This window comes from Tenrec ecaudatus, chromosome 3 (assembly GCF_050624435.1).
Source record: "Tenrec ecaudatus isolate mTenEca1 chromosome 3, mTenEca1.hap1, whole genome shotgun sequence".
In the NCBI taxonomy this organism is placed as follows: domain Eukaryota; kingdom Metazoa; phylum Chordata; class Mammalia; order Afrosoricida; family Tenrecidae; genus Tenrec; species Tenrec ecaudatus.
In genome coordinates this window covers 39,931,644-39,959,288 of record NC_134532.1, presented here as the reverse complement: position 1 = coordinate 39,959,288, position 27,645 = coordinate 39,931,644, and the positions used below count along the sequence as shown (strand labels likewise).

The window sequence follows — 27,645 nt, the reverse complement described above, 5'->3', positions numbered from 1 at the left end:
TCACATCTGGCTGAAAGCTTTAACACACTCACCACATACATAGGGTTTTTCTCCTGTGGATTTGTAGATGAGTTTTGAGATTTCCTTTTTGAATGAAGATTTTGCCACATTCACTACATATATGGGGTTTATCACAAGTATGAGTTCGCTGATGAACAGTGAGAACATCCTTCCTGATAAAGGCTTTGCCACATTCACCACATACATGGGGTTTCTCTCCAGTATGAGTTCGCTGATGAACAGTGAGAGCATTCTTCCAGATAAAGGCTTTTCCACATTCACCACATACATGTGGTTTCTCTCCAGTATGAGTTCGCTGATGAACAGTTAGACCCTCCTTCCTGAGAAAGGCTTTTCCACACTGACCACATACATGGGATTTCTCTCCAGTATGAGTTCGCTGATGAACAGTAAGCTTACTTTTGCTGATAAAAGTTTTTCCACATTGACCACATACATGAGGTTTCTCTCCAGTATGAGTTCGCTGATGAACAGTGAGAGCATTCTTCCAGATAAAGGCTTTTCCACATTCACCACATACATGTGGTTTCTCTCCAGTATGAGTTCGCTGATGAACAGTGAGAGCATTCTTCCTGAGAAAGGCTTTTCCACACTGACCACATACATGGGATTTCTCTCCAGTATGAGTTCGCTGATGAACAGTAAGCTTACTTTTGCTGATAAAAGTTTTTCCACATTGACCACATACATGAGGTTTCTCTCCAGTATGAGTTCGCTGATGAACAGTGAGAGCATCCTTCCTGAGAAAGGCTTTTCCACATTGACCACATACATGGGGTTTCTCTCCAGTATGAGTTCGCTGATGAACAGTGAGAGCATTCTTCCAGATAAAGGCTTTTCCACATTCACCACATACATGTGGTTTCTCTCCAGTATGAGTTCGCTGATGAACAGTTAGACCATCCTTCCTGAGAAAGGCTTTTCCACATTGACCACATACATGGGATTTCTCTCCAGTATGAGTTCGCTGATGAACAGTAAGCTTACTCTTCCAGATAAAAGTTTTTCCGCATTCACGACATACATGGGGTTTCTCTCCAGTATGAGTTCGCTGATGAACAGTGAGAGGATTCTTCAAGATAAAGCCTTTTCGACATTCACCACATACATGGGGTTTCTCTCCAGTATGAGTTTGCAGTAGAGCAGTGAGATCGCTCTTCCTGGTGAAGCCTTTCCCACATTCACTGCATACACAGGACATTCCTGCCACATGAGGTTCCTGATGTCCCTTAAGGTATGATACACTGTGAACACTTTTTCCACATTGCAATGATTTTCCTAGCTTTTGCCCTCCATGACTTCTTTGATAATGTGCATTGAGTTTGAACAGTTTCTTGAATTTTTGCCCACATTGACTGCATTCATAGTTATTATCTAATATACCAATAATCTGCTGCTCATAGAGCACAGAGTCCTCGATGAAGGTTATCCCACATTTATCGCCTGTGTGTGGTTTCTCAATTTCATCAGACTCCTGATGCTGATTGCATTGTGACTTCATGAGCCTGGGTGGTTCACACTCAGGGAATTTCATTTCAGTACAAAATTGCTCTTGTTCAATATGGCGAAAAGTTTTCTCATCTTCACTGAGCACAACTGACTTGTGTATTTTGTTCCTTCTGTTCTGATTTGATTCCAGAATGATTAAATCTAATTTTAAGATTTTTTCATGTAAGCCAAACATGTCATAATTTTCCTTTGGAAGAAAATTGTTTTTGTGCTGAGAAACAATACTTTCCAATGTATTGCATTTATAGCACCATTCCGTTCTGTCCATGCGTCTTTCACATTGCAAGTGGTCAAGCAAATGATCATCTTTCTGGATTTCTATAAAAGGAAAGAACATTGACTCTTTTCAACATCTTTACAATGGACACCTTAAAAATATGCATTGAAACAAAGTTGATCTTTAGTGACATCCCTGTTATATTAATATAAATAAAAGGCTATGATTAATGTTATTGCCCACTGGAAGAAACACAATTTTATAACAATTCAAATGGTAAAAAATTATTGTAGAAATCAGTTTGGATATGAAAGTGATGAATTAACACGGATTTGGTATTTGCTTAAAGAAGTACTTGAAAATGTTCAACAAACGTAATACAAGGAAGACAAGGAGACCAATAGACTGCAGGGGTGCTAAGGCTTGATAATTCCAGTTGGTAGAGGTCAGATATATTCACTCCATCACTCTTTACTGAAAGACAACTGAGTACTACATAAAGTTGGGAATGTGAAAAACGCAGAATGTTCAACTTGGGAGAAAACAATTTTCACAGGTATATGTGAAAGTTATTATGGTACGGAAACATTCTTTTTTTATGGAGCCTGTATTCTAGCTCACACCACTCATCTTTCAGTGTTATCTTGTGGTGGCTTGCATGTTTCTGTGATGCCAGAAGCACTGCCACCCAGTATTTCAAATACAAGCAAGACCACCCATGGTGCACAGGGATTAGTGGAATCTCCAGAAATAGGGGCTGGGAGGAAGTCTTGGTGATTTATCTAATTCTGGAACATGAACCCTTCAGATTTAATAGCAATGGGATAACACTGAAGAAGTACTAAATCCTCAAATTACAGTCAACGGTAATGATGTGGATGGAGGGGAGCTCTGGGGACCCTCAGTGGTTGACATGCCTTGACTGAAAATGAGAAAAAAAATAGCTACAAACATCCTCTAATAATTGGAAGTTGGAATATATGAAATTGTATCAAGAAAAAAGTCAAGTTGTCAAAACAAAATACAGTGTTTAAAAATTGATAATGTATGAGTTATTCAACTAAATAGACTGGAATTGGCTATTTTTAATCAGATAATCAAGTGCTTTATAAGGCTGAGGCTGACAAATTAAAGAAGACTGGCATCATATTCATCATCCAAAAGTACACTGCAAGATCTTCCCTGAAGTACCATTCTGTCAGTGGACGCTTAATACTCATATGCCTGCAAGGAAGACCAGTTACTACAAGTGTTATTACATTTGTGCACCAACTGTTTAAGCAAACATAAAGCATGGGATCCAGCCCCACAGTCGAAATGGCTCGTAGGAATAACGTGTGCAATTAAGGATGATAAAGCAGACAGCAAAACAGGGTAGAGTGGCTTCATCTCCGATGACGGAGTAAGATAGCGAGGTCATTTAACAGTGAGTTCTTATAGTAGCCAGGTGTGCAAGCCTCCAAAAGGCACAGGCACAACAGAACGGACAAGTGGAAATGTGGGCATATGTTGAACTCTTTTAGAACACTTTTTGAGAAGTATCAGGCTGTGGGAAACTGAAGACCAAGAAGGGAATGGATGCAGACCGATTCTTTATTCTCAGAATTAAAGAAGATTGCAAGGCCCGGTATCTGGTTGGAGGGAGGCATTCACATTTGTAAGTTAGAGAAGAGTCCCAGTCACATTGTCTTAATTAAAAATCATCCTCACAATATCCTCTCATTATCGTGCTACCTTAATGATGCCTCATACAAGCATCATTGCTATCTGCCACCAGCTTTAACTACAAGAACAGAAATGTTGTTATTGTTCTCCCTGCTCAGAGGCCAGTTTCTCCCCTTCACCTGCCCTCAGCCTCAGCACTGGTCTTAAGCTGCTCACCCAAATTAGTTCAGGGACCTGCAGGGTAAATATACTGCCTACCTTGTTATATAGGTAGGTGTCTGTAGGTGTAGGGGTGTGTGTGTGTGTGTGTGTGTGTGTGTGTGTGTGTGTGTGCAGGAGGTGGCTGCATGCCCTGAGACTATATAAATTGGTGAAATAATACAAAGCCTTTCTATATCTGCCCTTCAATTCCACAGCCATCCCTTAGGACCCATCCAGATGGCATTAAAGAGACAAATGGACAGTTGATTTCTTGAGTGATAGCGACAAAGGGAATCTGATTACTTTTAAAACTAGGCATCTTTTAGCTGAGTAGCAATAAGAAAGGCACCTGTAGGGGCTGTATACTAACATTTTTTTGGAGGGCAGTTATAGTGAAAACTCTATCTGGAGATTGTGCATTATCAGCTCTAGCTTTATCCTTGGGGCTGTGGAGGTTTTCTTCTAACATTAGTACTGGTTGTCCAAGCCCTGTGGTCAGGATATAGGGATAAGGCTCCTTACACTTTGATCCAGGTTGTTTTCCACAATAAATAAATTGAACGTGGGGGAAAGAGGGGATAAAGCGGAGCTAATATCAAAGAATTTAAGAAGAAAATGTTTTGAAACTGTGGTAGCAATTGGACAGCACTGCTGGATGTGACTGAACTGTGGAATGTTGTGATATCATTAAGATTTAAATATATATATAACATATATTTATTAAAATATATATTTAAGATTTAAATATATACACATATAATACATACATTATGTATAATATATACATACATAAATATATATGTATGTTTAGAATATGTCACATAACTTTTGCAGGCTGACATTGATCAACCATACAATCATGTACACTGATGATTGTAAAATTTGGGACCGGTATTAGTAATTGGAAAATTTGCCCTTACTGACAGAAATGACACATAAGTTTACTGATAAAATTTTGAGACCAATGATGAATTCACAGAAAATTCCTCATTAAACAACAGAAATGGAAACTGAACACATGGATCTTTCTGAATGGAACAAACAAAAATCAAATCAACCACATCTATTGAATGAAATGATGAAGAAGCTCATTAGTCAAAAAAGGCAAGACTGATGTCTGAAGACTAATGACTGAAACAAGGTGAGTTGTGGGATGACACCAAGGACAGCATCACACATATGGAAACAGAAAGACTACTCAAAAGATAGAAAATGAGAGCAATGTTGAATAGACAGAAAATGAGAGGACAATATTGAATATACTGTGCATTATATGAATAACAACCAAAAATATCTGTTGGAAGACATACAGCCGAACTGCTCTTTAAAAGCAGCAGAGGTCATTTTTCAGGCATTGGACCTGTTAAGAAGAAGGGGTGGGCCTAAGGAAGGCATACTTTACAGTAAGGAATATATAGCAGACATGCATTTAATAAAAAAAAAATGAATGCAGGATATTAAAAATGCCCTTTGCACTTACAAAATTATTGGAGAAACAAATTTTTTAAAAATCTTACAAGTAGAAAAAAATTTGAGGTACAATGCTAAAATATGTCCTAAGCTGATAAGACTTTTCTTGCTAGAAAGATGATTTTAGATACTTGAAAATAACAGAAGTTATAAATTTGGTTCACCAAAAGAAGTAAAATATAGAGAAATACGTCCATTAAAGAATTCCAACAGAGAAGGCAATTTGACCATCTCTATTAGAAAACAGAAAGAACTTATTTCACCAGAATGAAGAAAACTTTAAAGGGACAAGAGAACCAATGAGAAAATGGACACCAAAACCTTTAGGGAAAGCTAAGGAAGCACAAAGGAGACCCGTTTATGGTGAGAGCTCAAGATGCAAGATGGTGCTGCATACTACAAAGGGCAATCTGTTCTTAGTCAGTAGGGGAGGAATGTGCTGTATTCAGAGGACAGTTACAAATTCAGAGATCTCTGGAGAGAAGTTTGCAAGATGGATTTTCATAATAAGGTAGAAGCATGTAAAAGGGGAAGTTTTGAGAATCTTAAAAGAAAATTATAGAAGCAAACATACAATAGTATAAATCAAATAAATGGAAATCTAATCTCATAAGAGCTACAGAAGTACTTCTCTCAACTTCTAGGAAAAGTGACCTCTCACGCTTGAAGAAGCACACACTTTTATGCATTTTCCAATACCTACCATGGATGTGAGGCCTTCTGCCAGATGAATCAACTCTGCCAGCCAATTTCCCTTAAGGTATTTTAACCACACCTCTGAAAAATTCCACTACAGCTTGTTTCTAATACCGACCAAAGTTTCTCCTTGTTGGAAGTGAAAGTTTCTCAGTGTCAACCAGATAACAGGTTTATGAGAAATTACAGAATATTAGACACACCAAAATTAGCCTAAAGTTTGTAAATCCTGAAGAATGTTGTATTTCTAGGAAGCTCATATTCAAAGGAACAAAATAAAGGGTGCTCTCTCAAGGATAGAAGACCTTACCCATTAACTTAGGACCAGAGAATGCAATGAGAATCTACTTCCTTGGGAACACCACAGACATTGGTAGGAAAAGCCAGTGACGAGATCAACGACTTGAGAATTCTCCTCACCAATGAAAACCAGGTTGCAATAGTTCTCCAACATCACATCCTGATATAGGGTCTTCTGAGCAGGGTTCAGGAGCTGCCATTCCTCCCAGGTGAACTTTACAGCCACATCATTGAATGTCAGTGATTCCTGTAGTACGTGGAGTCTATTTAATGATGTATTTTTCATTTGAAGATTTTAAAAAAATATCTTACAGTAAAGAAAGCAAAACAGTAATGAAAACTGTACATTCCATAATGTGTAGTAAACTGAGAACTTGGTAGAAAGTGTATTTGACCTTATTTCGACATTGGCAACCATGGGGATGGAAAACTAGCCCTATTTTCACAAAGATCTCCATTGTTCTAGAAATTAATGTTTTCATATACACATTCTCCAGGTCAAATAATGTGCTCCCCTAACAATAGTTCTCCATTAAGGAGCAGTCTTAAAGGAGCTCCCATAGTAGATGAATCATTTCTGTGCCTGGCTACTTCATGGCGCCTCAAGGTTATCTGTAGATCAGAGCAATCAGATTCTGAGGCCAACCCATCATAAATGTAGCAAATACCTGGGGAGGGCTCAGGGAGGTTTTGAAGTCAACTAACACTAGGTAAAGATGGTGACTCACCATCTTGCTTCTTTATTATGTTACCCACTTATGATATTACCCATTGACAACGTATACACTAATTCCATGACGTGCATTCCTTATGGAAAGATCTGTAAGCTCAATTATATAGACCCATTAGAAAATACATTCACTTTCTCAGTCCTCACATGGATGAGGAGCCCCTGTACCCCACTGTCTGCTCTCTGACTTCAATATTTGCCACAATTGCAATATCACTCCTGAGGATCACCATTTGAGTGCTGGAACCACCATGCTCCAAAATAATGCACCCACTCATAAAATTAGAATGTTGAGTACCAGTGAAATTATCTGAATGAGCTAGATATGGCTCAGATTTATATTCACACAAAGTAGATAAAAATGCCTCAGATTTATTTCACACAACGTAGATTTATATTCTCTATATTAACAAACAAGTTTACAGTACATTGCGAAATGGAATGAGGAGCTCTAGCAGTATCACCATTATAAGAGGCTCTGTACCTTCAGTGGCAATAGGTATCAGGAACAGTTCAGATGGGGGTGGTCAACCATACCTCAGCTCTCCCACATATTTGGTCAATGCTCACACAAGTCATTCCTCCCACTCCACTCTTTGTCTGATACCAAATTACATGTTGTTACCAAATAAAACTTTACCAAATAGATCAAAGTCGTCTAAAATGAACAAGGTATAATCTGGGATCAGGAACAAGAAGCTATAACTCAGAACCATTATCAGAATAATCATAGGCAATACCTCCCTTCCTGAATGCAGAACAACTTTCTACATTCTTAAAGGACAGCTTAGCAAAATCTACTCTTGACAACATTAGGACAAATTCTTCTCAGACAACTCTGTCTTAACTTTAATTGTAACTTCCTCTTGAACCTGCCATCTTTGACCACATTCTCTCCAAGAGTCCCCTACTAGCTCTAATGCCATTGGGTGGACCTCTGGAGCCCTCATAATATTGCCTAAGCAGGGAAGGTGCTAGATTTGGCCAAGAAGCCATCATCTCAAGAGGGAGAGATAGAATTTCCTGCAGGCATGCTGTGGTGAGAGAGAGTGAGCCACATTTGGTTTTGTTAGCCCCTGCAGCCACAGAGTTCAGAATGAACTCATGGATTAGGGATTTGCCAGCTTCAAAAAATTTATGAGCCATTTTCTTGAATGGCATCTAGAGCTGCCTGTGTGACCTGACTTGAGAGCTTCCTCCACTCCATGGATTCCTCACTCCCTGCAACCTATTAGCTGACCAGATTCAACAACTTCATTTTGTGATGCAGTGGACTGTTGTCTGATCTGATGATGTGGTTCATCAGCCTTTGCAAACACATTAATGAGGAGAAACCTCCAGAGTGATATCTGATCTGTGTATAGATTTGGGACACACCATCTTCCACATCTTGAAGAGGGGTTTATTTACTTTGTGACTATTTAGTTTTTTGAGATGCTGCAGAGGAAATCATGGACCATCTTGAACCTCTACCTCGTAGGGACTGGTCTACTGCTGCTCCTTCAAAATGATCTGTACTATTCATGGGTCAAGAGCTGCCCCAATGGAGACAATGACCAGGGTAGAAGGGACTCAGTGACAGAGCCAATGGTGACAGGTCCAGAAAGGGCTTTTCAGTGGGACAGGCAGGCAAGATCAAGAAGAGGATATCCAAAAGGAGTTGAGAGGAGCCTATAAAGATAGAACTAACAAATGAGGCTATGTTTAGAAGGAAAAATGTCTAATAGGGGAAAACAGGGAAAACAGACCTTCCCTGAAGAAGAGCAAATGTGCCTACATGGTCCTTTAATATGAATGCCAATGTGTAGCCTATTAATTCTGATACCAAATTACATTGTTACCGAACAAAACTGGTACCTGTGACTCTGGACTGTAATTAGTCCATGGCCACTGCATAAAATTAATGAGCTGAGTAGGAGAGGGCTGTGACAAAGATACTGGTGTCATAACTGGAAAACTACTGTAGGGTACAAGTGTGTTTAAACACTGCCTCATACAGGTATGTTTAAGCTCTGCCTCATTGATGGTTGATGCTGCATCTATAGTTAGAGGAGGTGAGATGCTGTCAACTATTTTTAAGCCAGTATTGCTACAAGACCCATTTTAGTTGCATTAATGAGAATGTTGCTGTTTGGGAGAGTATGTAACATATCACCTCCAGAAAGAAGCATTAAAGAAACTTAATCAGACAAAAATCCCATGGAATAGTGAACTCTCCTAAAGAAGTGAATTTATTTCTCCTTAAAAAGTATGCATAGCATAAAACTTCAATGATTTTCAGGAGCTGGCCATAGAATAATGAATTATGAGTTGGAAGATGTCATCCAAAGCATCCTCAGTTATGTATTATGTTGAATATCAATAGTTCAGTGTTAATCCTATGATCAATATATTCCTAATCTTCTCTAGCAAAATGTTGAAGTCAGAGTCAAAGTTTATCTCTAATTTCTAATATTTCAAGTCTCCACTTTTCCAATGAACCGAATCAGTATTATAAAGGTTCTTCAATTCCAGTAGGAAATACAGAAAAGGATAAAACACATCAGAATCACCTGAGCCTTGGTCATTTTCTTTGGTCCTTAGGGCACTGCAGGCAACTGGGATGTTCTGTTTGTCTTATCTGGATCAGGTCTAATGATGCTCACAAATTTCAATCTCTAATGAGGACATCCCAAAAGTAATAATACCAGGCACTTCTTCCTCCTTCTTCTAAGCTGCTGGTGATGCACCATCTGCAGGCTGATGGGAGAATACAATGTGAGTAACACATAACTTGTAGTTCCAGATGCTGTTACTGTTCTCTCTTTCTTAACACACAATGTTCTCAATACCATTAATGGTGCCCTTATTGTGTGAGGGTAAGCATGCTTATACCACGAGCAATAAAATCTAAAACTAATAATTTTCAGACATGTGAATAAAAGATGAATTTACAACAAATAGAGATTGGGTAATCAAATATAAACGTCAGCAAAATAAAGAAAAAAGATCAATTACCTCACAGCATACAAAAATATCAATTCCTTACTGTGTGACTCTCAAGGAGAATGGCAAATTAGGGAACCTTGAAGATGATTGTTAATTAAAGCATCTGGAAACATTTAAATGGGTTATATAAAGAGCTATTATGAACTAAAGATTGACCAGAGGTACTATGTAGAATTCAGCCCAAGAGAGTTGCTTAGAGGGAAATTGAACAATGCTGGAGCTCAGGTGGTACACCATAAAGAAAAGTAGGCACAGACTCACAGGGTTTTGAGGGGCTGGGGGATTTTGGCTTAACTCAGTGGAGGCCAGCTGGGGCTTGACCTAGGCCCTACCACTTTTTCTGCTGGAGCCCAGGACCATTTGGATAATGTAGGGTGGATTGCGGCAAGGACTGGACCCTTGCGGCTCCTCTCTGTCCCCCACCCTCGGGCTTGGAGGGCTGTAGGGCTGTGCAGGGACCTTTTCTAAACACAGCCATGGCTTGCCAGCTGCCTCTTAGGAGCAGGGACAAAGCGTGTGCAGCTCCATTGGAGGGGATTGCAACTCAGATACATTGTTGTTTTGTTTCCATCTCTTCCCTATATCCCCCTTCCTCCACCCCACACAGGCCCAGAGGGCTTGCCTTTTAACTATTTTTCTCCTCTTTGTCTCTTTCTTGGTCTCTCACACACTACTGCTAGCCTCCAGACCACCCCCCTTAGCCTATGCTGCAACACACCCAGGTAGGTGACCTCCACCAGGGGATACTCTGCTCAACTCCTTACTGGGGAATTACTGCCTGTGTGCCAGGGGACATAAGACAGCACAGCCAACACTCCTTAACGCTGAGGCAGAAACCCAAAAGCAGGGAACCCTTCTGGGTCACTCCCCAGAGAGGGAAGCCACAGGAGGATAAAGTGGTCGTTTAATTCCATAGTGAAATAAGCTATAAGCAGTTCAAAGAAATACTCCCACAAGTCTCCCAGAGAGAGCCAGTGGCCTTCGACTCCCTGAAAAATGGCACCTGGCTCATCTAAAACAGCACAATGCAAACAGCCATTAGCCCCAACGACCTCAATGTAAAAACGGGAGAAACTAAAGGCAATGCCAGAAGATGTCCTAAACATAATGACACGCATAGAGGAAACAGGCATTGAGCTGCCACGGAAAGAAATTTTCAGAATGCTACTTGGAGTCATAGAGGATATGACTGAAACAATACAGAAAAAGGGTGAAATGACAAAAGAGATAAAAGCCATAAATCAAAGAGAAATACAGGAGCTTATGGAGGAGATAACAAAAACGAGTAGCAAACTCACGGATGTCGAGAAGCGACTGGAGGAATCAGAGAACCACATCAAACGCGAACAAAACTCTGATCAGATTATCAGAGAAGCTGGGGGTGAATACTTGATGGCAAGGGGAGGGACTAAGGGTATACATGTGACAAGAAAGGCAGCTCCCTAGACTCAATATGGTAGCCTAACCTTGATCTCCCTTCAGTGGCTTGACCTCCCTGGGTTCTCCTTCAGAGAGAAACAATTTACTACTCTCCTTATCAGAAGGGACTTGGCTCTGCTTGTTGTGGGATAAACAGTGGTGTCTGCTTGTTCTGAATGGCTGATAACCCTTAGGGAGAATATCCCCTGACCTATTTCTGTTGACCCCCAAGTGTAGTCATTTGACAGATGTAACAAGCAACTAAGTTTGGCATTTATTTGGGGGAGACAACTTGGGAGAAATCCTCTGTTCCCCTCCAGACATTGTGCTTGGTAAGGAAGAGAGAAGTAAAAAAGAGAAAGGCCTTCCAACAAAATGGATCGACACAGGGGCTCAAACATTGGAACATTTGTGAGGGTGGTGCAGGACAGGGCAGTGTGTCATGCTGTTATATAGAGGGTTTTAGGGGATTGGAATGGACACAACGACACCTAACAACAACATGGTAGAGGCTGCACTTGGATGCTAATATTTCACAGCATCGCCAACTAGCTATAATATAAAGTCACATGAACTGCATGGTCAATCTACAATTCTGCTACAACAGTGTAACATAATGTCGATCTAATAAGCCTTTCAAAATCTCATCTATAGCAATGCATCAGGTGACATGTTTTAAAGCCAAAATTTCATTCCTTTATGATGAACAAAAACAAAGTGCAGTGCTGTCAGTTAAATTCTACCTCATTTTGACCTTCTAACAGGGAATGAAACTGTTCATTAGTTTTTCCAACACTGTAAATCGTTATGAGCACAAATAGTCTCACTTCCCTCCCTTGATGGGTGTGGTATGCTGGAGTCTCAGAGGGTCTGACCAGCAAGGAATCGATTAAACCAGTGAACCACTAGGGTCTCTTTCACACAACACGTTCATTATAAACACTGCATTTATTCAGCAACCACGATTCTGAAGCAATTTCCAAAGAGATTTCGACACATTGGCTCATTTAGTCCTCTTGTCTCTTGTGGCTTCCAATGGGATACAGCTGAGGAAAGTCACGAGCCATTAAGTCCATGTTCTGTATTGCTCAAATGGTAAGTTGTTGAATCAAGTCAGCATGCAGGTCCATGTGTCTACCTACAACTAAGTGCCTGGCAACTACATTTCTGTTCACATGCCAATAGTTTATATTCTGTAAGTCATCAGTTACAGAGATGATCTAGACATCTTCTGAATAGCACAAAGAGGAGACAAAGAAAACAATCTATTCAATTCAGGTAACTGGAACTCAATTTCCTGGAAAAGCCAGGACTCTCAGACAATACTGCTTACCTCAGGACCGTATAACTGGCTCTTGCATTTATTAGACTGATTGAAATAATATAACACCCAGGCAAAGCATGGAGGAAATCAAAAGAAAACAAGACCAATCTGCTCAGACAGGGCACACCATTCCCAAACCAACAGAGTTCCACCCTGGACACAGGAGGTGGCTATGAGTTAAAAATGACTCCACAGCAACTACTAAGAACAGAAGGACAAGGTCAAATAGTAACAACTTGTATGAGAAATGCAACAAAGGTGGAGCCTGAGCATTAACACATGCATATTTACATTTCGTGAGCTAGTGTAGGAGAAATAAAATGATCACTTTAGGAAACACTAGCCAGAAAACCCTGGTATGATAAGTAAATTCTAACAACATGGGACGGTTCTGTGATGAGTTTTCAAATGCTCAGTTAGATTTCCGTTCCTCAAACATACAAGCAAAGGAGTCAAAGAGCACCAAGGTCTTCATGGGCAGGAGAGGGAAGCTCCATGGTCACCCACCAAATGAAAAGCTCATTAGCAATAAGCATTCATGGAAGATTCTGCACAAGAAAAATAAATGGAGCATGAAGAAGCACTAGCAAGAAAGTAAAACAAAAGAAACAATAGTGCACTATTTAAAAGAAATTCAAAGTAGGACTTATGACCAATACGTGAAGAGCCCCAAGTCACCATTCCAGTCTCAGAGAAAAAAAAGCAGACCATGTTGAAGTCAGAGTATGTCACAGGGCATGTTTTTCTTTCTGTTGCACATTTAAAAAAAAAACAGTCATTGGGTCAATTCTGACTCAAAACATCCCTAAAGAGCAGACTAGAACAGGCCCTATATTTTTCTGAAACCACAACTCTTTAAGGGAGTAGAAAGTCTCATCTTTCTACTGTGGACCAGTTAGTGGCTTTGAATGGCTGAACATGTGGGTACATGTTCAATACATAGCCCCCTACAACACCAACTCAACATAGTCCACTACATCACCAACTCAACACATAGCCCACTACATCACCAACTCAACACACAGCCCACTACCTCACCAACTCAACACACAGCCCACTACCTCACCAACTCAACACATAGCCCACTACCTCACCATGGGTGCACACTGTTGTTATAAAGCAACAGTGAGAAAACTAGATGGCAACTAACATCAAGAAAGGCATTCTCTTCAATGCCTCGAATTAATTAGTCTAGTTAGGACCCAGAGCAAACATCTGTCCTCAAAACAGAAGGGAGGTGAACATAGGTACTCGCTCAGCTGATTTCCACTGTGAAATCATTCTCTGTACCTGCCTATGGGGCCCTTTTGTTCAGTGGTGGTTTTAATCATCTGCCCTTACTAGTCTAATCAATTGAATTCATTGCTAACAGTGATTTGAAGGACGTGATGGACTTAACTAAGGGATAGCCCAAAAGACTTTGCTCCAGGAGGACAAAATACCAGACCACAGGGCATCAGGTGGGGGTGTACTTGTTATGTTTTAAGGATAGGCAAACCCCAGGTTGACCAAATAAATTTTAATAAGGATAAAGATGTCAGAAAGGTGTATCACTGATACTTCAATGAAGAAATGCAAACAAGACTAAAATCAATTAAAAAAGTAGCATGTTCCAAAACAACTCTCCTCCACAAATAATCAGTTCCTAAAACTATCACAAATTTTTTTTGCACTTCACAAGAGTCCACAAAAACATGAATCTAATTGCATTTAGCCTCAAATAGCTAATAAGGGGTCAAGAACAAGGGCTGGCGTTGTCCACACATAACTCCCTGCCACCACATCTGGTCCAACTCACAGCAGAGCTATCACACAGCGCAGAACTCCCTGTAGGACTCCCACGCCTGCACATCTTTTCTGGAGCAGGCAGACTCATCTTCTCTGCACATTTCTGGTGAGTGTGCACAGCTGCCCTTGCAGTCAGCAGCCCAATTTTTAACCCACTGTGACAAAAGCGTTCCTTTCTTCATATACCCCATATGCAATAAAGTATCATTATAGGAACACATGAAAGACCTACAGAAAAAGAAAAGCAGCCCCACAAAGGCCCACCAATTTGTAAGGGAAGCTAATTCCTGAGACATCAGGCCACACAGGGCTCTGCCTGCAAGCACTCACACTTCAAGATGCAGGTCCTTAAATGCAGTCCCTGAGTAGTGAGAGCAACTGAGTGCTCAGCTACCAAACAAAAGATTAGAGACTGAAGGCAGCCTTAGAAGAAATCAGCCAACTTATGAAGTTAGCCAATGAAAATCTTACGGAATATAATTTTACTCTGAAACCACATATGGTCACCATATAGAATCATATAGTAGGCAAAATGATTGATATTTACCAAACTATTACCTAATTGAGATACAAGGAGCTCATTGGTAGCCAATCATTCATGCCATATTCATGAAAGCACAAGGGGCTTTCAAAAAGTTCATGAAAAATGGAATAAAGATTATGGAATTTATCCATGAAATTTTTGAAGCTACTGCATAGCTGTTCCTAATAGATTATGCTAAACAAAATAATGTAATACATTTGTAATAATTTCTCAAATATTGTACATCTTAAAAATCTTTAGGATACCTGTTCATCTTCCATGAAAATTCAGGAAGAATATTAAGCTATTTACATATAACACCTCTCTTGAAGATCTATTAAAGTTGATATTAATTTTAATCTCTAGCTATGGTAAAGAGACCAGTTAGGTTACAGTATAATTGTAGAATTCACATACAAACTTGATAGTTGAAAATTAACAGAATGACTTTATTTTTCTGGGTCCTGCAAATTTTACAAATTCAACTCTGTGGTTTCTCATGTTATAATTAGAAACTCAAACACATTTTTTACTTTAGAGTTTTTCTTCTCTAAAAGATTTCCAACTTACAGAGGTTCTGGCTTTCCTAAGTGTGTGTACATGCACGCATGTGTGCCTTGCTTCGTTTTTGATGTCCCTGAGCATTACAGATGGTTAACATGGATAGGTGTTCATGGAGAGATTGGAAGTTGGTGTCTCATCAGAGTCTCCAGGGAAGAAAGTCTGAGTGAGGCACTTTGAGAAACCAGTCACTGAAACACCTCTGCAACATCCCTGTGCTCTGACACACCAGGAGTCTCCAGGAGTTGGTGTGGATTTGATGGCATCTGCTTGATTTGACTCATTCCCAGGGGGGAAAATGAATTCTGGCTTCATTTGCTACCCTCAAGGCTGGCAGTTCAACCCCACCAGCAGATCTAAAAGAAAAATATGAGGCTGATTGCTCCTTTATAGATCTCAGACACCTATAGAGGAACACTATGAGTCAGAATTGACTCAGTGGCAGTGAGTTAGTTTTGGGGGGTTAGGGACAATGAATGTTTCTAGGTGGCACCAGCAGATTGGACTGTTCCACTGAGGATTGATGAGGTAAACTCAGCCTGCATTACGGTGGAAGAACAGATCTGCCTCCACTATCATGATGTTCGAGAAACAATATAGAACTGTTCTGCTCTATAACACATGACATAGCCATGATATGGAACTAAATCCATGGCACCTAACCAAAGGGGAAATGGAACATGATGAGCGCATATCCTGTCTATGTATGCACATGGATATTGTGTTGAAAATATGACTAAATCAGAAACAAACACAATTCCCATTAAGAATCACCATGTCTATAATGAACAGCATGTCAGTGTGGCCTATCTAAGTTAGTCCGTGAAGAAGCCCCACTGCTCCAGTGGTTAAAGGACTGGGAGGTCCATGAAATGAAAGCAGTTGTGTTCTATGAGGTGGCCATCTGGTAACACACGATTATAGCCTAGAAACCCCAAGGAGGAGTTTAAGGTGCTATGGCATCACTCACAGAATCCACCGTAGTGCAGTGGACAAAACAAGCCTCTTATCAAGAACATGTGGATAAAAGACTAGAACATTTAAGCATTACCATGCACGGACACATAGAAAATGGTATCTTATTTCAAATAAGATCCTATCTTACTATATATAAGAGTTATATATTTGGATGTTGCCTTGTATTAGAAATAATTAATGACACAATTTTAAAAATGAAGAGCTACTAGTAGGACACATTTCTTGTACAGAAATGCAAACAAATTGAAAAGACAGCTAACTTATGAAAAAAATAAATCAAAAGGATAAAAATAATTTATATACTTAGAATTTGGTTCCAAGAAACTGTTATATCCAGGTCTGAAGACTAATCAGGGCCACACAGAAAAGGATGAAATCAAAAGCTTTACTGGAGCTGGCCGCCAGGAAACAGCTAGGGTTCCATACATCCGGGCCCCAAGCACACTACTCGAACTCTGGTTTATAAAGCAACAAACCCTGGGCAGGTGGGAACACTTTCCGCCTCCAATCACAACTACACAGGCTGACGAGGCGGGATGGAGCAGCTAGGAAACTTCCTGCAGGTATCCAATATGGGCATAGGCAACAGCCCACTAAAATTTTGAATCTAGTGGGTCTGGGGACCAATGTAGAAATAGCAAGCTTAAGTAATGGAAAAGTAGAGAGACGAGTGTCAGCAGGTTAGCAAATGAGACTTAAGTATGCAGCCCTTAGGATGTGGATGTATGTCCACCATTAATGATTTCAAAATCAGTCATGTGGGGAGAGGGGTGGGGTGGGGGATGGGGACCAACTCAATTAAGCATAAGCAAGAAAATACAAAGCTAAATTCAACTGGTTAATTAATAAACACCAGGATATTTCAAAACGTTTTCTGTATCCACTAGGATAAATGACCGATTTAAATTCTATGTAACTGTGAAAATAACTCAAATTTTTTAAAAAGTGCTGATCTTGAGGGCATGTGCCACTAAAATATACCAATTCTCACACATAGTGACACTATAGGGTAGTGTAGAACTGCCCGGTGGATTTTCAACACTGAAACACTACAGGTGAAGAAAATCTATTATTTCTCCAGATTAATACAGAGAAGGACCTGAAAATAAATAAAATAATTGCTAGATTCTGCAAATCAAAAGGATGACAAGGGAAACCAAAATTCTCTATTAAGAAAATTAGTGGATATTAAATCTGGGCCAGCAATACTCTAAGAGCGAAGAGGGATGATAACGGGGTGTTGGCAGGGGTGGAAGAGCGCAGTGTTAGAGAGATGAGCCATTAACACAACCAATCTCTGAGGTGAGGCTTATTAGGGGAAACATCCCCACGTGGGACTCTTCACACTCCAAGTGGAAAGAAAGCTACAGCAGCAGCACACAAATCTCAGGAGCTCTATTAGAGATAGAGCACCCTGAGAGGTGAAAACTGAGTTGCAGAGCAGAGATTGAATTCAGCCAGGAATGTGAAGTTAAGAAAGGCTTTATTTAGGCAGGGAAAGAAATTGCAGGCAGATTCCACAATCCAAGGAGCTAGGTCAAGGAGTATGTGTTGATAAGGGGAAGGCTTTTAGCGCTACAGCTGCAAGGCCTTGAGTCAGGATGTCTCTGTGAATAAATCATGTTGGTTTTCTGCAGACCTGCTTCCCAGAATGCTGGGGGAAGAGGCTTTGTCTCTTGTAAGACTTAATAAATGTTCACCCTAAATGATATTTGAGATTGGAATTCCATTTTACAGTCTAAAGCAGAGCACAAGCTAGCCTCCGATGGGCAGAAATGGTTGAGGGACATGCAGTCAAGATCAGGGTAAAGAGGAGATCCTCTTCAAATAGAGCTCAAAGAGAACATTTATTAAATCTATGAGACAAAGACAACGCAAAGACACACACACATCCTCTGGATGAGGGAATTCACCACCAACAGGAAGTGGAAATGGCTTCCCTGGTTCCCAATTCAGATGTGAGATGAAGAAGGGGAGGGGGAGGGGGAGGGCAAAGGAAATTGTCACAAAAGCATGATTGGTGGCCAATCAGTCCATCACACTGATAGACATTCCATCCTTAGATAGCGGGTTTAGAAGATGGGTCCAGGGCCTCCTGACCAATGCAGTCCAGGCAAGGGGGATAGCACATGGCTCCCTGTCTAGGAGACCCCCTGTACTGTCTCCAGTTTGGTGACCGCCATCAAGGACACACACAGGCAAACCTCCAAGAGAGACTGCCCCTCCCTGGTCTGAGTGGGGAGGTGAAGGTCAGCCACATCCCAAAGCCCTCTGCCTGAGGGCCAGACTACCTACTACCTTGTTTCCTGGGCAGAAAGCATTCAGTGGAGGCTTATTCTATGTGGGGCTCTGCAATCCACATGAGGACTTAATCTATGCGGGGATTTGGGGCTGTCACTGCTCTGGTGCCCTTTTGCAAAGCAAGGTGCTGAGAAGTTAAGCTCTAATACAGACCTCGGTCATCAGTGGGGTGGCCTGATGACTGCAAGGCTGCCTCTCCTTTCAGTAAAGGCCACTCTGGGGTCCCCATGCTCTCATGCCCACGACCTGACATGGAAGGGAGCGACCCCAGGCAAGAACCCATTCCCAATCACGTCTTTCTGGGGTAGAGCTGAGGGTGCAGGAGGAGCTCTGAGCAAAAAAAGACGCCCGAGTATTCCCAGCCCCAAAGGCTGAGGCCTGTAGCCAGCTCAGAAAGGATTTAACAGGAATTGTCCCAGGGGTCGCAGTGAGCTGGAACACTGGCGGACAGGGTGCGGGAACTGTAATTTCCCCTGGAACCCAGACACAGTTGGGGACGCCAGGCCTGCGGGGATTCCGTGCCTGGGATCAGCCCAGAAACACAGAAACTCACTTACCCTTAGAAACTCATGGATGCTCACAGGATCCTTCTCACTCAGAGGAAATGGAGTCAGCAGGAAACTCTTATCACCTGGGGAGGGGGTGGGGTGGTGTCTGTGTGAAGGGGCGGGGCCTAGAGATAATGAGGGCGGCCTGGAGGGAGGGGCCTGGAGGGAGGGGCCTGGAGGGAGGGGCCTAGAGGGAGGGGCCTGGAGGGAGGGGCCTGGAGGGAGGGGCCTGGAGGGAGGGGCCTGGAGGGAGGGGCCTGGAGGGAGGGGCCTGGAGGGAGGGGCCTGGAGGGAGGGGCCTGGAGGGAGGGGCCTGGAGGGAGGGGCCTGGAGGTGAGGCTCAGGGCTAAGGATCCATTCTTAGTTTCTTCTTAGTCTGGAAATCCTGCAGAAACCTGTGCCATTTGGGTGCTCCTGCTTGTATTTGAAACGCGTTTGCTTTTGAATCACAGCAACACACAAGCCCAGACAGAAAGACAAACTGTAAGAAAAGTGGTGGGTGGAAGGCATACTTTCCAAGTGGAAATTACCCCTGAGAGACACTCCAGCACCTAGGGCCACAGAGACACCCACTTCACTTGATAGGATCTGATTCCATCTGCTGCACTTGACCACCTCAATTCTGGCGTCCACCTGAACGCCTCTCAACCACCCAACTCAAAGAACAGGCCTAAGCCCTGTAGAATCAAGAGGCACAACGGGGAGACCCTTCTCAACCTGCTTCATCCTCAGACACGGATTTCAGGTCCTGCTCCCTGTGCTACAACACGCACCCGAGACTCCTGTCCCTTGATGCATGCCCAGTGAGCATCAAGATGGGAATTCCTGAAAATGCCACAGTTGTCCAGTTGTCATCTCCTCTTCCTCTCCTTCTCCTCCCCAGCTCTCTCCCTCTCCTCACTGCTAAAGATCTATTTCCCCATAATCTGTGGGTTCTGTATGACTCTTTCGATGAAACTTTCTGTGTGAATAAGTGTCTTATTTTCAGCAAGTTCCAGTCAACAATTTGTCCTTCACGGACAGTGTTTCCTTTAATACATTTCATATGTTGAGGTCTCTCCTAGCTACTTCTGTGTCATTGAGTGTTTTTATCAGGAATGGGTGTTAGATATTGTCAAATGCCTTTTCTGCACCTATTAATATGATCGTATGGTTCTTATCCTTAGTCTGTTTATGTAGTTGGTTACATAATAGTTTTTATAATACTGAATCATATTTGCGTCCCTGGTAATAATCCCACTGAGTCAAGTTGAAATATGAACTCAAAGTCAAGGACAGGTGCTCTCAAACTCAATCCATCCCATTTCCACAAATGTAGATATACACTGCTCTGATATATGATCTAATCACTCTTCTAATCCAATAAAATTGTGTAATCATGAAATATGTTGCTTTAGTATTAAAACACCAGTATAATATATCCTGTTGTGGTGTGTTTTATAAATAATTTTACCCTATATACTCTGTAGTCTTAAAATTTTCTTTTGTAGTTCCTCAGGCATTAAAGTAATAAATAAATAAAGTTTCTCATACCAATCTACTACCCTTGTTCAATTTTGTCCTTGATTATTGCTTCATCTTGCAGGTATATATATTAAAATCATGATTATATATTTTCAACAATGATTCTAGAATGATTATTACTTTATTGCTTATTTAAAGAAGAAGCACTCTAACATTTCAGTACTTATACAAGGGAGGTGGTCGTTAGGGGTCACTCAGTGAGTTCCAAATCATAGTGACCCCATGTGCCACAGGGAGAAACACTGTCCTGTCCTGGATCAGCCTCAGATTGTTCTTATATTTGAGCCCGTTGTTTTAGCCTTTGTCAATCTAAAAAGTTTTCCTCTTGTTTGCTTCCCCTCTACCAAGCACCACGGTTGCAGTGATTTATCTCTTGTATTTGTCTCTGGTTTGCAAATACACAAAAACTCTAAGGTTTTACTTATATGGCATAAGAGAATGCATTTAAAAGAACAATAAAGTCAGAGCTGTCATGTGAATTCTGACTCATAGAACCATAGGGAGCAGAGTAAAAGCTCCTTAGGCTTTTGTTTTTTATATTTTATAAACCATAATGTTTCATCTTTACCACAGCAGGTAGTGTCCTTATAAAAATAGTCCAAAACCAAGCAGGTGCTGTAGTGGTTTATTTTCGTGGTCCTCACACGTGGGTAAGCTCCAAATGGAAGTTAAATTGTACTTGAGTATCCAAGAGATGAAGAAAATATTCCTTTTATTTTGTATAAAATTAAAATTGTGTTGTATGGTATGAGTTGGGGGGTGCCAGCCCCCCACAAGTAATCATGGGTTCAGTAAGAACAATTGCATGGTTGAGATATATAAGTATTATATTAAAGTCATCAAGAACATGAGAGCTAGAAGAGAGAGTCAAATAATAGAGTCAGACACACATTTCATGGTAGCATTGCTCACCTCAGTGCCTCTTGGTGATCCACATGGAGAGAGGGGGAAGGGAAGGAAGACAGAAGGACAAGGGGAAAGGGAGGGAGGATGGGAGAGAAGAGAAGAGCAGAGAGAAAGAGAGAGAGAGAGACAGAGAGAGAGAGAGAGAGAGATCACTGCTAATCCAGGCCTATATACCTTTTGGGGGCATGCAAGCCCACTGATTACAGGTAAAGACATACGTCACAGGAAGAATTTGCCCTATAGGTTATACAGCAGTGAGAAGGGGTGGTCTAGGGACATACACCCAACAGGAAGAGACAGGAAGAGAGGGATTGGGGTATACATGTGACAAGATGGGCGGATCCTAGATTTAGGATGATCTGTTCTCTGGATCTCCATAGGAACCATTATCAGTAGGGTGTGAACTCCACCTACAGGAACCAAATAGGTGACTGCAGGTGTCCATTGTCTTTAACAGCAGGGAGCTGGGCCTACTGGTTGGTGACTGACTTTCTTCAGGGAGGATGTCTGTAAGCATCTGACCTCCCCCCACAGTGTTGATATGGTTGATGTATATTAATTGTCTTTCCTGGCCCTATGCACAGCTGTGAGGATTGTAAGACAAGGATTGTAAGAGACCCATTTTTAAAGTGACTGAGGAATCACCTTATAGCGTCTGGGGTCTTAAAGGCTTAAAGATAAACAAGCGGCCATCTAGCTCAAAAGCAACAATGCCCACATGTGCGATCACAAGGTGCCAAAGGGACCAGGTATAAGGCAACATGCAAAAAAAAAAAAAGAATATATACACACACACCATGGTGAATGAAGGGGGATGTGCAGAGTGGAGACCCAAGGCCCATTTGTCGGTCACTGGAGATTCCCTCATAGAGAGGGTTAGGAGAGGAGTCAGGGTGTGATGTAGTACCGATGAAGAACACAGCTTTCCCCCAGATCCTGCATGCTTCCTCCCCCCAACTACCATGATCCGAATTCTACCTTGCAGGACTGGATAGGGCAGAGGTTGTACACTGGTGCATATGGGAGCTGGAGGCACAGGGAATCCAGGGTGGAAGATACCTTCAGGACCAGGGGTGTGAGGGGCGATGCTGGGAGAGTGGAGGATGAGTGGCTTGGAAAGGGGGAACTGATTACAAGGATCCACATGTGACCTCCTCCCTGGGAGAGGGACAGCAGAGAAGGGGGGGAAGGAAGACTCCAGATAGGGCAAGATATGACAAAATAACAATCTATAAATTATCAAGGGCTCATGAGGGAGGAGGGATCAGGGAGGGAGGGGGAAAAAAGAGGACTTGATGCAAAGGGCTTAAGTGGAGAGCAAATGCTTTGAAAGTGATTAGGGCAAAGAATGTATAGATGTGCTTTATAGCTTTATACAATTGATGTATGTATATGTATGGATTGTGATAAGAGTTGTATGAGCCCCTAAAAATATGTAAATATATATATATATATAAAATATATTCTTATTGCTATATATACGATGTGCACATTAAAATGCTTAAAGGGTTTTGTGAAACTGCAGAAGTCGAATATCTGAAAATACTTGGATACAGTAAAACGTGCTGGTTAGCTGTTTTGCCCGCTGTCAAAAGAATTTTGAAAATATATGATCCTTTGAAATCTTACTTTCTATCACAGGATAAATGTCCTAGAATTTTAGAAGAATTTTTTTAAAAGGAATCTTCAAACATTTGGCTAGAGTTTTCACACAATCAAGCAGCTCTTTTTCAAAATACTATAAAACTTATTAAAGGTGACAAAACTTTGGTAATCGAAGTAGCAAATGAAGTTAATAATTTAGAATTTCAGTGGCAAGAGCAGTTAGAGAATATTTTTCTTCCGTTAACAATCCATAATAGTATAAGCCAACTAGAAGAGCACGGTGCAATAAATCGTGCAAATATCATGAATCACGCTGAAAAGTTCTATAGTAACTGCATAGATTATTTAGAAGAGTGGACAGTACATTATAATGATATTGAACATTTTCATTGGGTTTCATTAAAACAAGAACTTAAATGGAATTATGTGCAAAAATCATTCGATCATATTACTCAAAATTTCCCATATAGTATTATTTCCGAAAACGATCTTTTTAATGAGGTATTATTATTAAAAATATATTGATAAGGAAAAGGTTAAACCTTGGGCATCAGCAAAACTCACAATAGAGAACAAATGGTTAGAAATATTTCAACATTTTGAAACAAACCATGTTCCATACAATAATGCACTATAAATTGTGAAATACCTGCTGTCCTTACCAGGAACTAATGCTGCGACTGAATGTGTTTTTTCTATGTTAAATAAAGTGTGTACATCAGAAAAATCACAATTAAGTGTTGAGACTTTGAAAGCAATTTCATGTGTGACATAATTTTACAAATTCTTGGGAAAAATTTCATGACCTTTTAAACAACGACAGCAATCTACTCAAAAACTTCAATCAAATGAGAAATGTGTCCAAGAAAAAAATAATACTATACATAATTTTAATGTGTTATATTTGTAAATTGTACTTATGTTGAAATTTGAAAAAATATATTACAATACTGTTTTTGCATTCTATGATCGCTTCTCGGCCTTTTGGCTAAGATCAAGTGTAGTATCTATTCTTATCAATTTAATATCTGATATGTTCTCTATCCGAGGACAATATATTAAATGGATTTTTGGAGCAGGGAGTTGGAATAGGAGCTTGCTCCGTCCACTCCACGCATCGACCTGGTATTGCAGTGCTTCCAGGAACGGTGCACCAAAAAAAAAAAAAAAGAAAGAAAATTTTTGTTGCTCCATATAGACCAAATTTTGATTCAAGAACCCAAGAACCTCCCCCACACCCCACCGACCTTCCCCATAAGTCACTTTATCAATTATGCTGGAAACTGAGAGCAGCATAGTAAAACGCTTAGACAAATAGACATAAGTTAAGAAGCAGACTAAGACTTGGGACAAGAGAAAAGAGGGAAGAAACTGTTGTTGCTGGTTTTTAAATTGCAATATGCTTTCTTCCAGAGTTGATAAGGAACACATTCCCATGGCAGAGAAATTCATTCTATCTCAGTGTCCAATAGAAATTGTCCTCTGTCAAAAGTCTTTTAAGTCCTTTTTTTCCGTGGTTGCCTGATGATCACTGACTACTTTTCATTGTGAGTCCAAATTCTGCTTTTTCACTTGCTGTTTCAATAGCAATGATAAACAATCCTGGCCACACTAAAGATTGGGAAAGTAAAAATTTTGTGGATCATTGACTGTCAAGGACAGACCAATGTCCATAAGGTATTGAATGGGACATTAGATGAATTCAGATAAAGAAAAGACAACCCATGTGATTATAGGTGAAACAATGAAATAGATCAGAAACCTCCTCAGCTAATTTAATGAGGTGTTCTTTCTCTCTGAATTGCTAATTTCAATCATTCAGTGATGTGTTCTATTGTCACTAAGACAAGGTCCATTTTTATCAGGTTTGTGCTCACTTTATTACCTCTGTCTACTTAGAACTGTTCTTAAAGGAAAGACTTAGCCCATTCAATTTTTTTTGTTTTAATATGATGTACTTTTCCTGAATTGCTAATTAACAAAAGTCTAAGAAGTTGGGAAGCAAGCCCTCCACCCACCACTTTTCTGTCAGGTTGCCTTTCTCTCCAGGCTTGTGTGTTATTGTGATTCAAATGCAAGGTGTTTCAAATGCAAGCCGGGTCACCCAGAGTGAACAGCTTTTAGCAGAACTTCCAGACTAGGAAGATACTACAAAGGGAATGGTTGCCACTCCAGGCTTTGAGCTTCACTTCCAGGCCCCTCCCTCCAGGAGGCCCTCATTACCTCCAGACCCCGCCCCTTGGGAAACACCCCACCCCTACCCAGGTGACACAATTTCCTGCAGAACTCACTTCCTCTGACTGAGAAGGTGCAGCCTGAGCGTCCCCCAAGAGTAAGTGAGTCTCTGTTTCTATGCTCAACCCAGGCTCTGAGTCCCCTACAGACCCTGCATCCCCAGCTGTGCCCCGATCCCCACGGATATTACTATTCCTGCATCCTGTCTGCCTGCGTTCCAGGTCGCCACGACCCCCTGGCATATTTCCAGTTAAATCCTTTCTGAGCTGGTTACAAGCCTCTTTGCCTTAGGTCTTGGGAATATGCCGGTCCCCTTTTCCTGCCCAGAGCCCCTCATTCACCCTCACATCTCACGTCAGAAAGGCCTGATTGAGGGTGGGTTCTTGCCTGGGGCTCGTTCCCTCCTTGTCAATCATCAGGCAGGAGAGCAGGGGACCCCAGCGTGGCCTTTACTGCAAGGAGAGGCCAGCCTTGCAGCCATCAGGCCACTCCCCTGATGACCGAGGTCTGTATTAGAGCTTAACTTCTCAGCACCTTGCTTTGCAAAAGGGCACAGTAGCAATGACAGCCCCAGATCCCCGGATAGATTTAGTCCTCACATAGGTTGCAGAACCCCACACAGAGGAAGCTTCCATGGAGTGCTTTCTGTCTAGGAAGCAAGGTTGTAGGTAACATGGCCCTCAGGCAGAGGGCTTTGGAGTGTGGATTACCTTCACCTCTCTCCAGGCAGCTGGGGAGGGCGGTCTTGCTTATAAGCTTACAAGCCTGTGGATCCTTGATGGAGGTAACCAAACGAGACTGTACAGGGGTCTCAGAGGCCCTGGACCAATATTAAAGAAGTGTCTGTCATTGTGAAGTATTGATTGGCCACCAATCATGCTTTTATGACCATTTCCTTTGCCCTGCCCCTCCCCCACACCCTCTTTAGCTCACATCTCAATTGTGAACCTGGGAAGCCATTTCCACTTGTAGGTGGCTTCCCTCACCCAGATGATGTGTTTGTGTCTTTGTGCTGCCTGTATCTCTTAAGAGTTAACAAGTGTTCCCTTTAAACTACACTGAAAATGGGTCTCCAGAACAGATCTGTCCTGTGTGAGCCTCCTCACTCATTTCTGCCACCAGAAACTAGCTTGTACTCTGTTACAAACTGCAAAAGCGACTCCAATCTCAAACATAATTTAAGGAGAACATTTATTAAGTCATAATAGAGACAAAGAATACAAAGACACAAACAGAAGTCACCCGGATGAAGGAGATCATTAGTGGAAGTCAAGGTGTTTTACATGAACCGGACAAGAACAACTCAGTCTCTGGTAAGAAGCTAAACAGTTTATTTAAGGGGGACCGAAAAGAGAAAAAACCTGTGCAGGGACCAGCTCCCTGAAGAGAGGGTGAATGGCTGGTCTCAATCGCTCACGGACTTGGGTTTTTATAGGGGGGGTAAACAATGGGGCCTTTTCAGCTGTGCAAATATGCAAGAACAGAAGCAGACTTTGCAGTTAGCATTGACATTTTAAAAACGTTTTTTTTTTTTTCCTTTGAGATAAATGTGTGGCCTTATCTTGCAGCTGCTATTTTCTGGCAAATGTTTGCTTGACCTTAACCTCAGGGGACTTTCCATAGCTTGACACAAAATGGAGACTGCTACGAGATGGTTCCACTTAGGCTAACTATCACATTCCTCCCTGTGGTTATTCCACCTGTGAATCTTCCAGGTGCAAGCGTTCAGAGGGCTGTGGAAAGGGTTCACTCTGGCCTACCCGGTCATATGATTTACTTGGTACCATCAACTTGACAGATTGCACTCGGTCTTGTACAAACTGCACTAATTTATTGATGATTAGCGGGCCACAAGTTTGTCCTATTAAAAGCAAAAGCAGAGGGCCTACTAGGCTGGAAGTTAGGGTGGTGAGTCATGGAGACCAGCTAAACATTTGCTGTCTTGGCTTTTTCTGTTTTCTTCTCGCTTGCTTAATCTTTTTCTGACTAAAGCTAAGGTATTTTGATTATTCCTGAATGCTTGGCATAAAAGCAGCAAGTTTCACCCAGAGCCATACAAAGGCCGCCTTGCTTAAGAAATAAAATGTTTAATCCTCGCCTGTTTTGTAATACTACTTTAGCAAGGGAATTGAGGGA

At 41.4% G+C, this 27,645-nt stretch overlaps 1 protein-coding gene and 1 non-coding gene across 2 annotated transcripts in view; one reads left to right on the top strand and one right to left on the bottom strand.

Moving 5' to 3' along the window:
* LOC142442225 (uncharacterized) overlaps positions 1–27,645 on the bottom strand; it is an 85,403-nt gene continuing 57,758 nt past the window's right edge. Inside the window, 2 exon segments of the mRNA XM_075543506.1 lie at positions 1–55; positions 57–1,414. Of these exon segments, the coding sequence (XP_075399621.1) occupies positions 1–55; positions 57–1,414 (1,413 nt within the window).
* LOC142443903 (U2 spliceosomal RNA) lies at positions 24,243–24,433 on the top strand. The gene has a single exon (XR_012783628.1). It is a non-coding gene; the product is annotated as a U2 spliceosomal RNA (small nuclear RNA).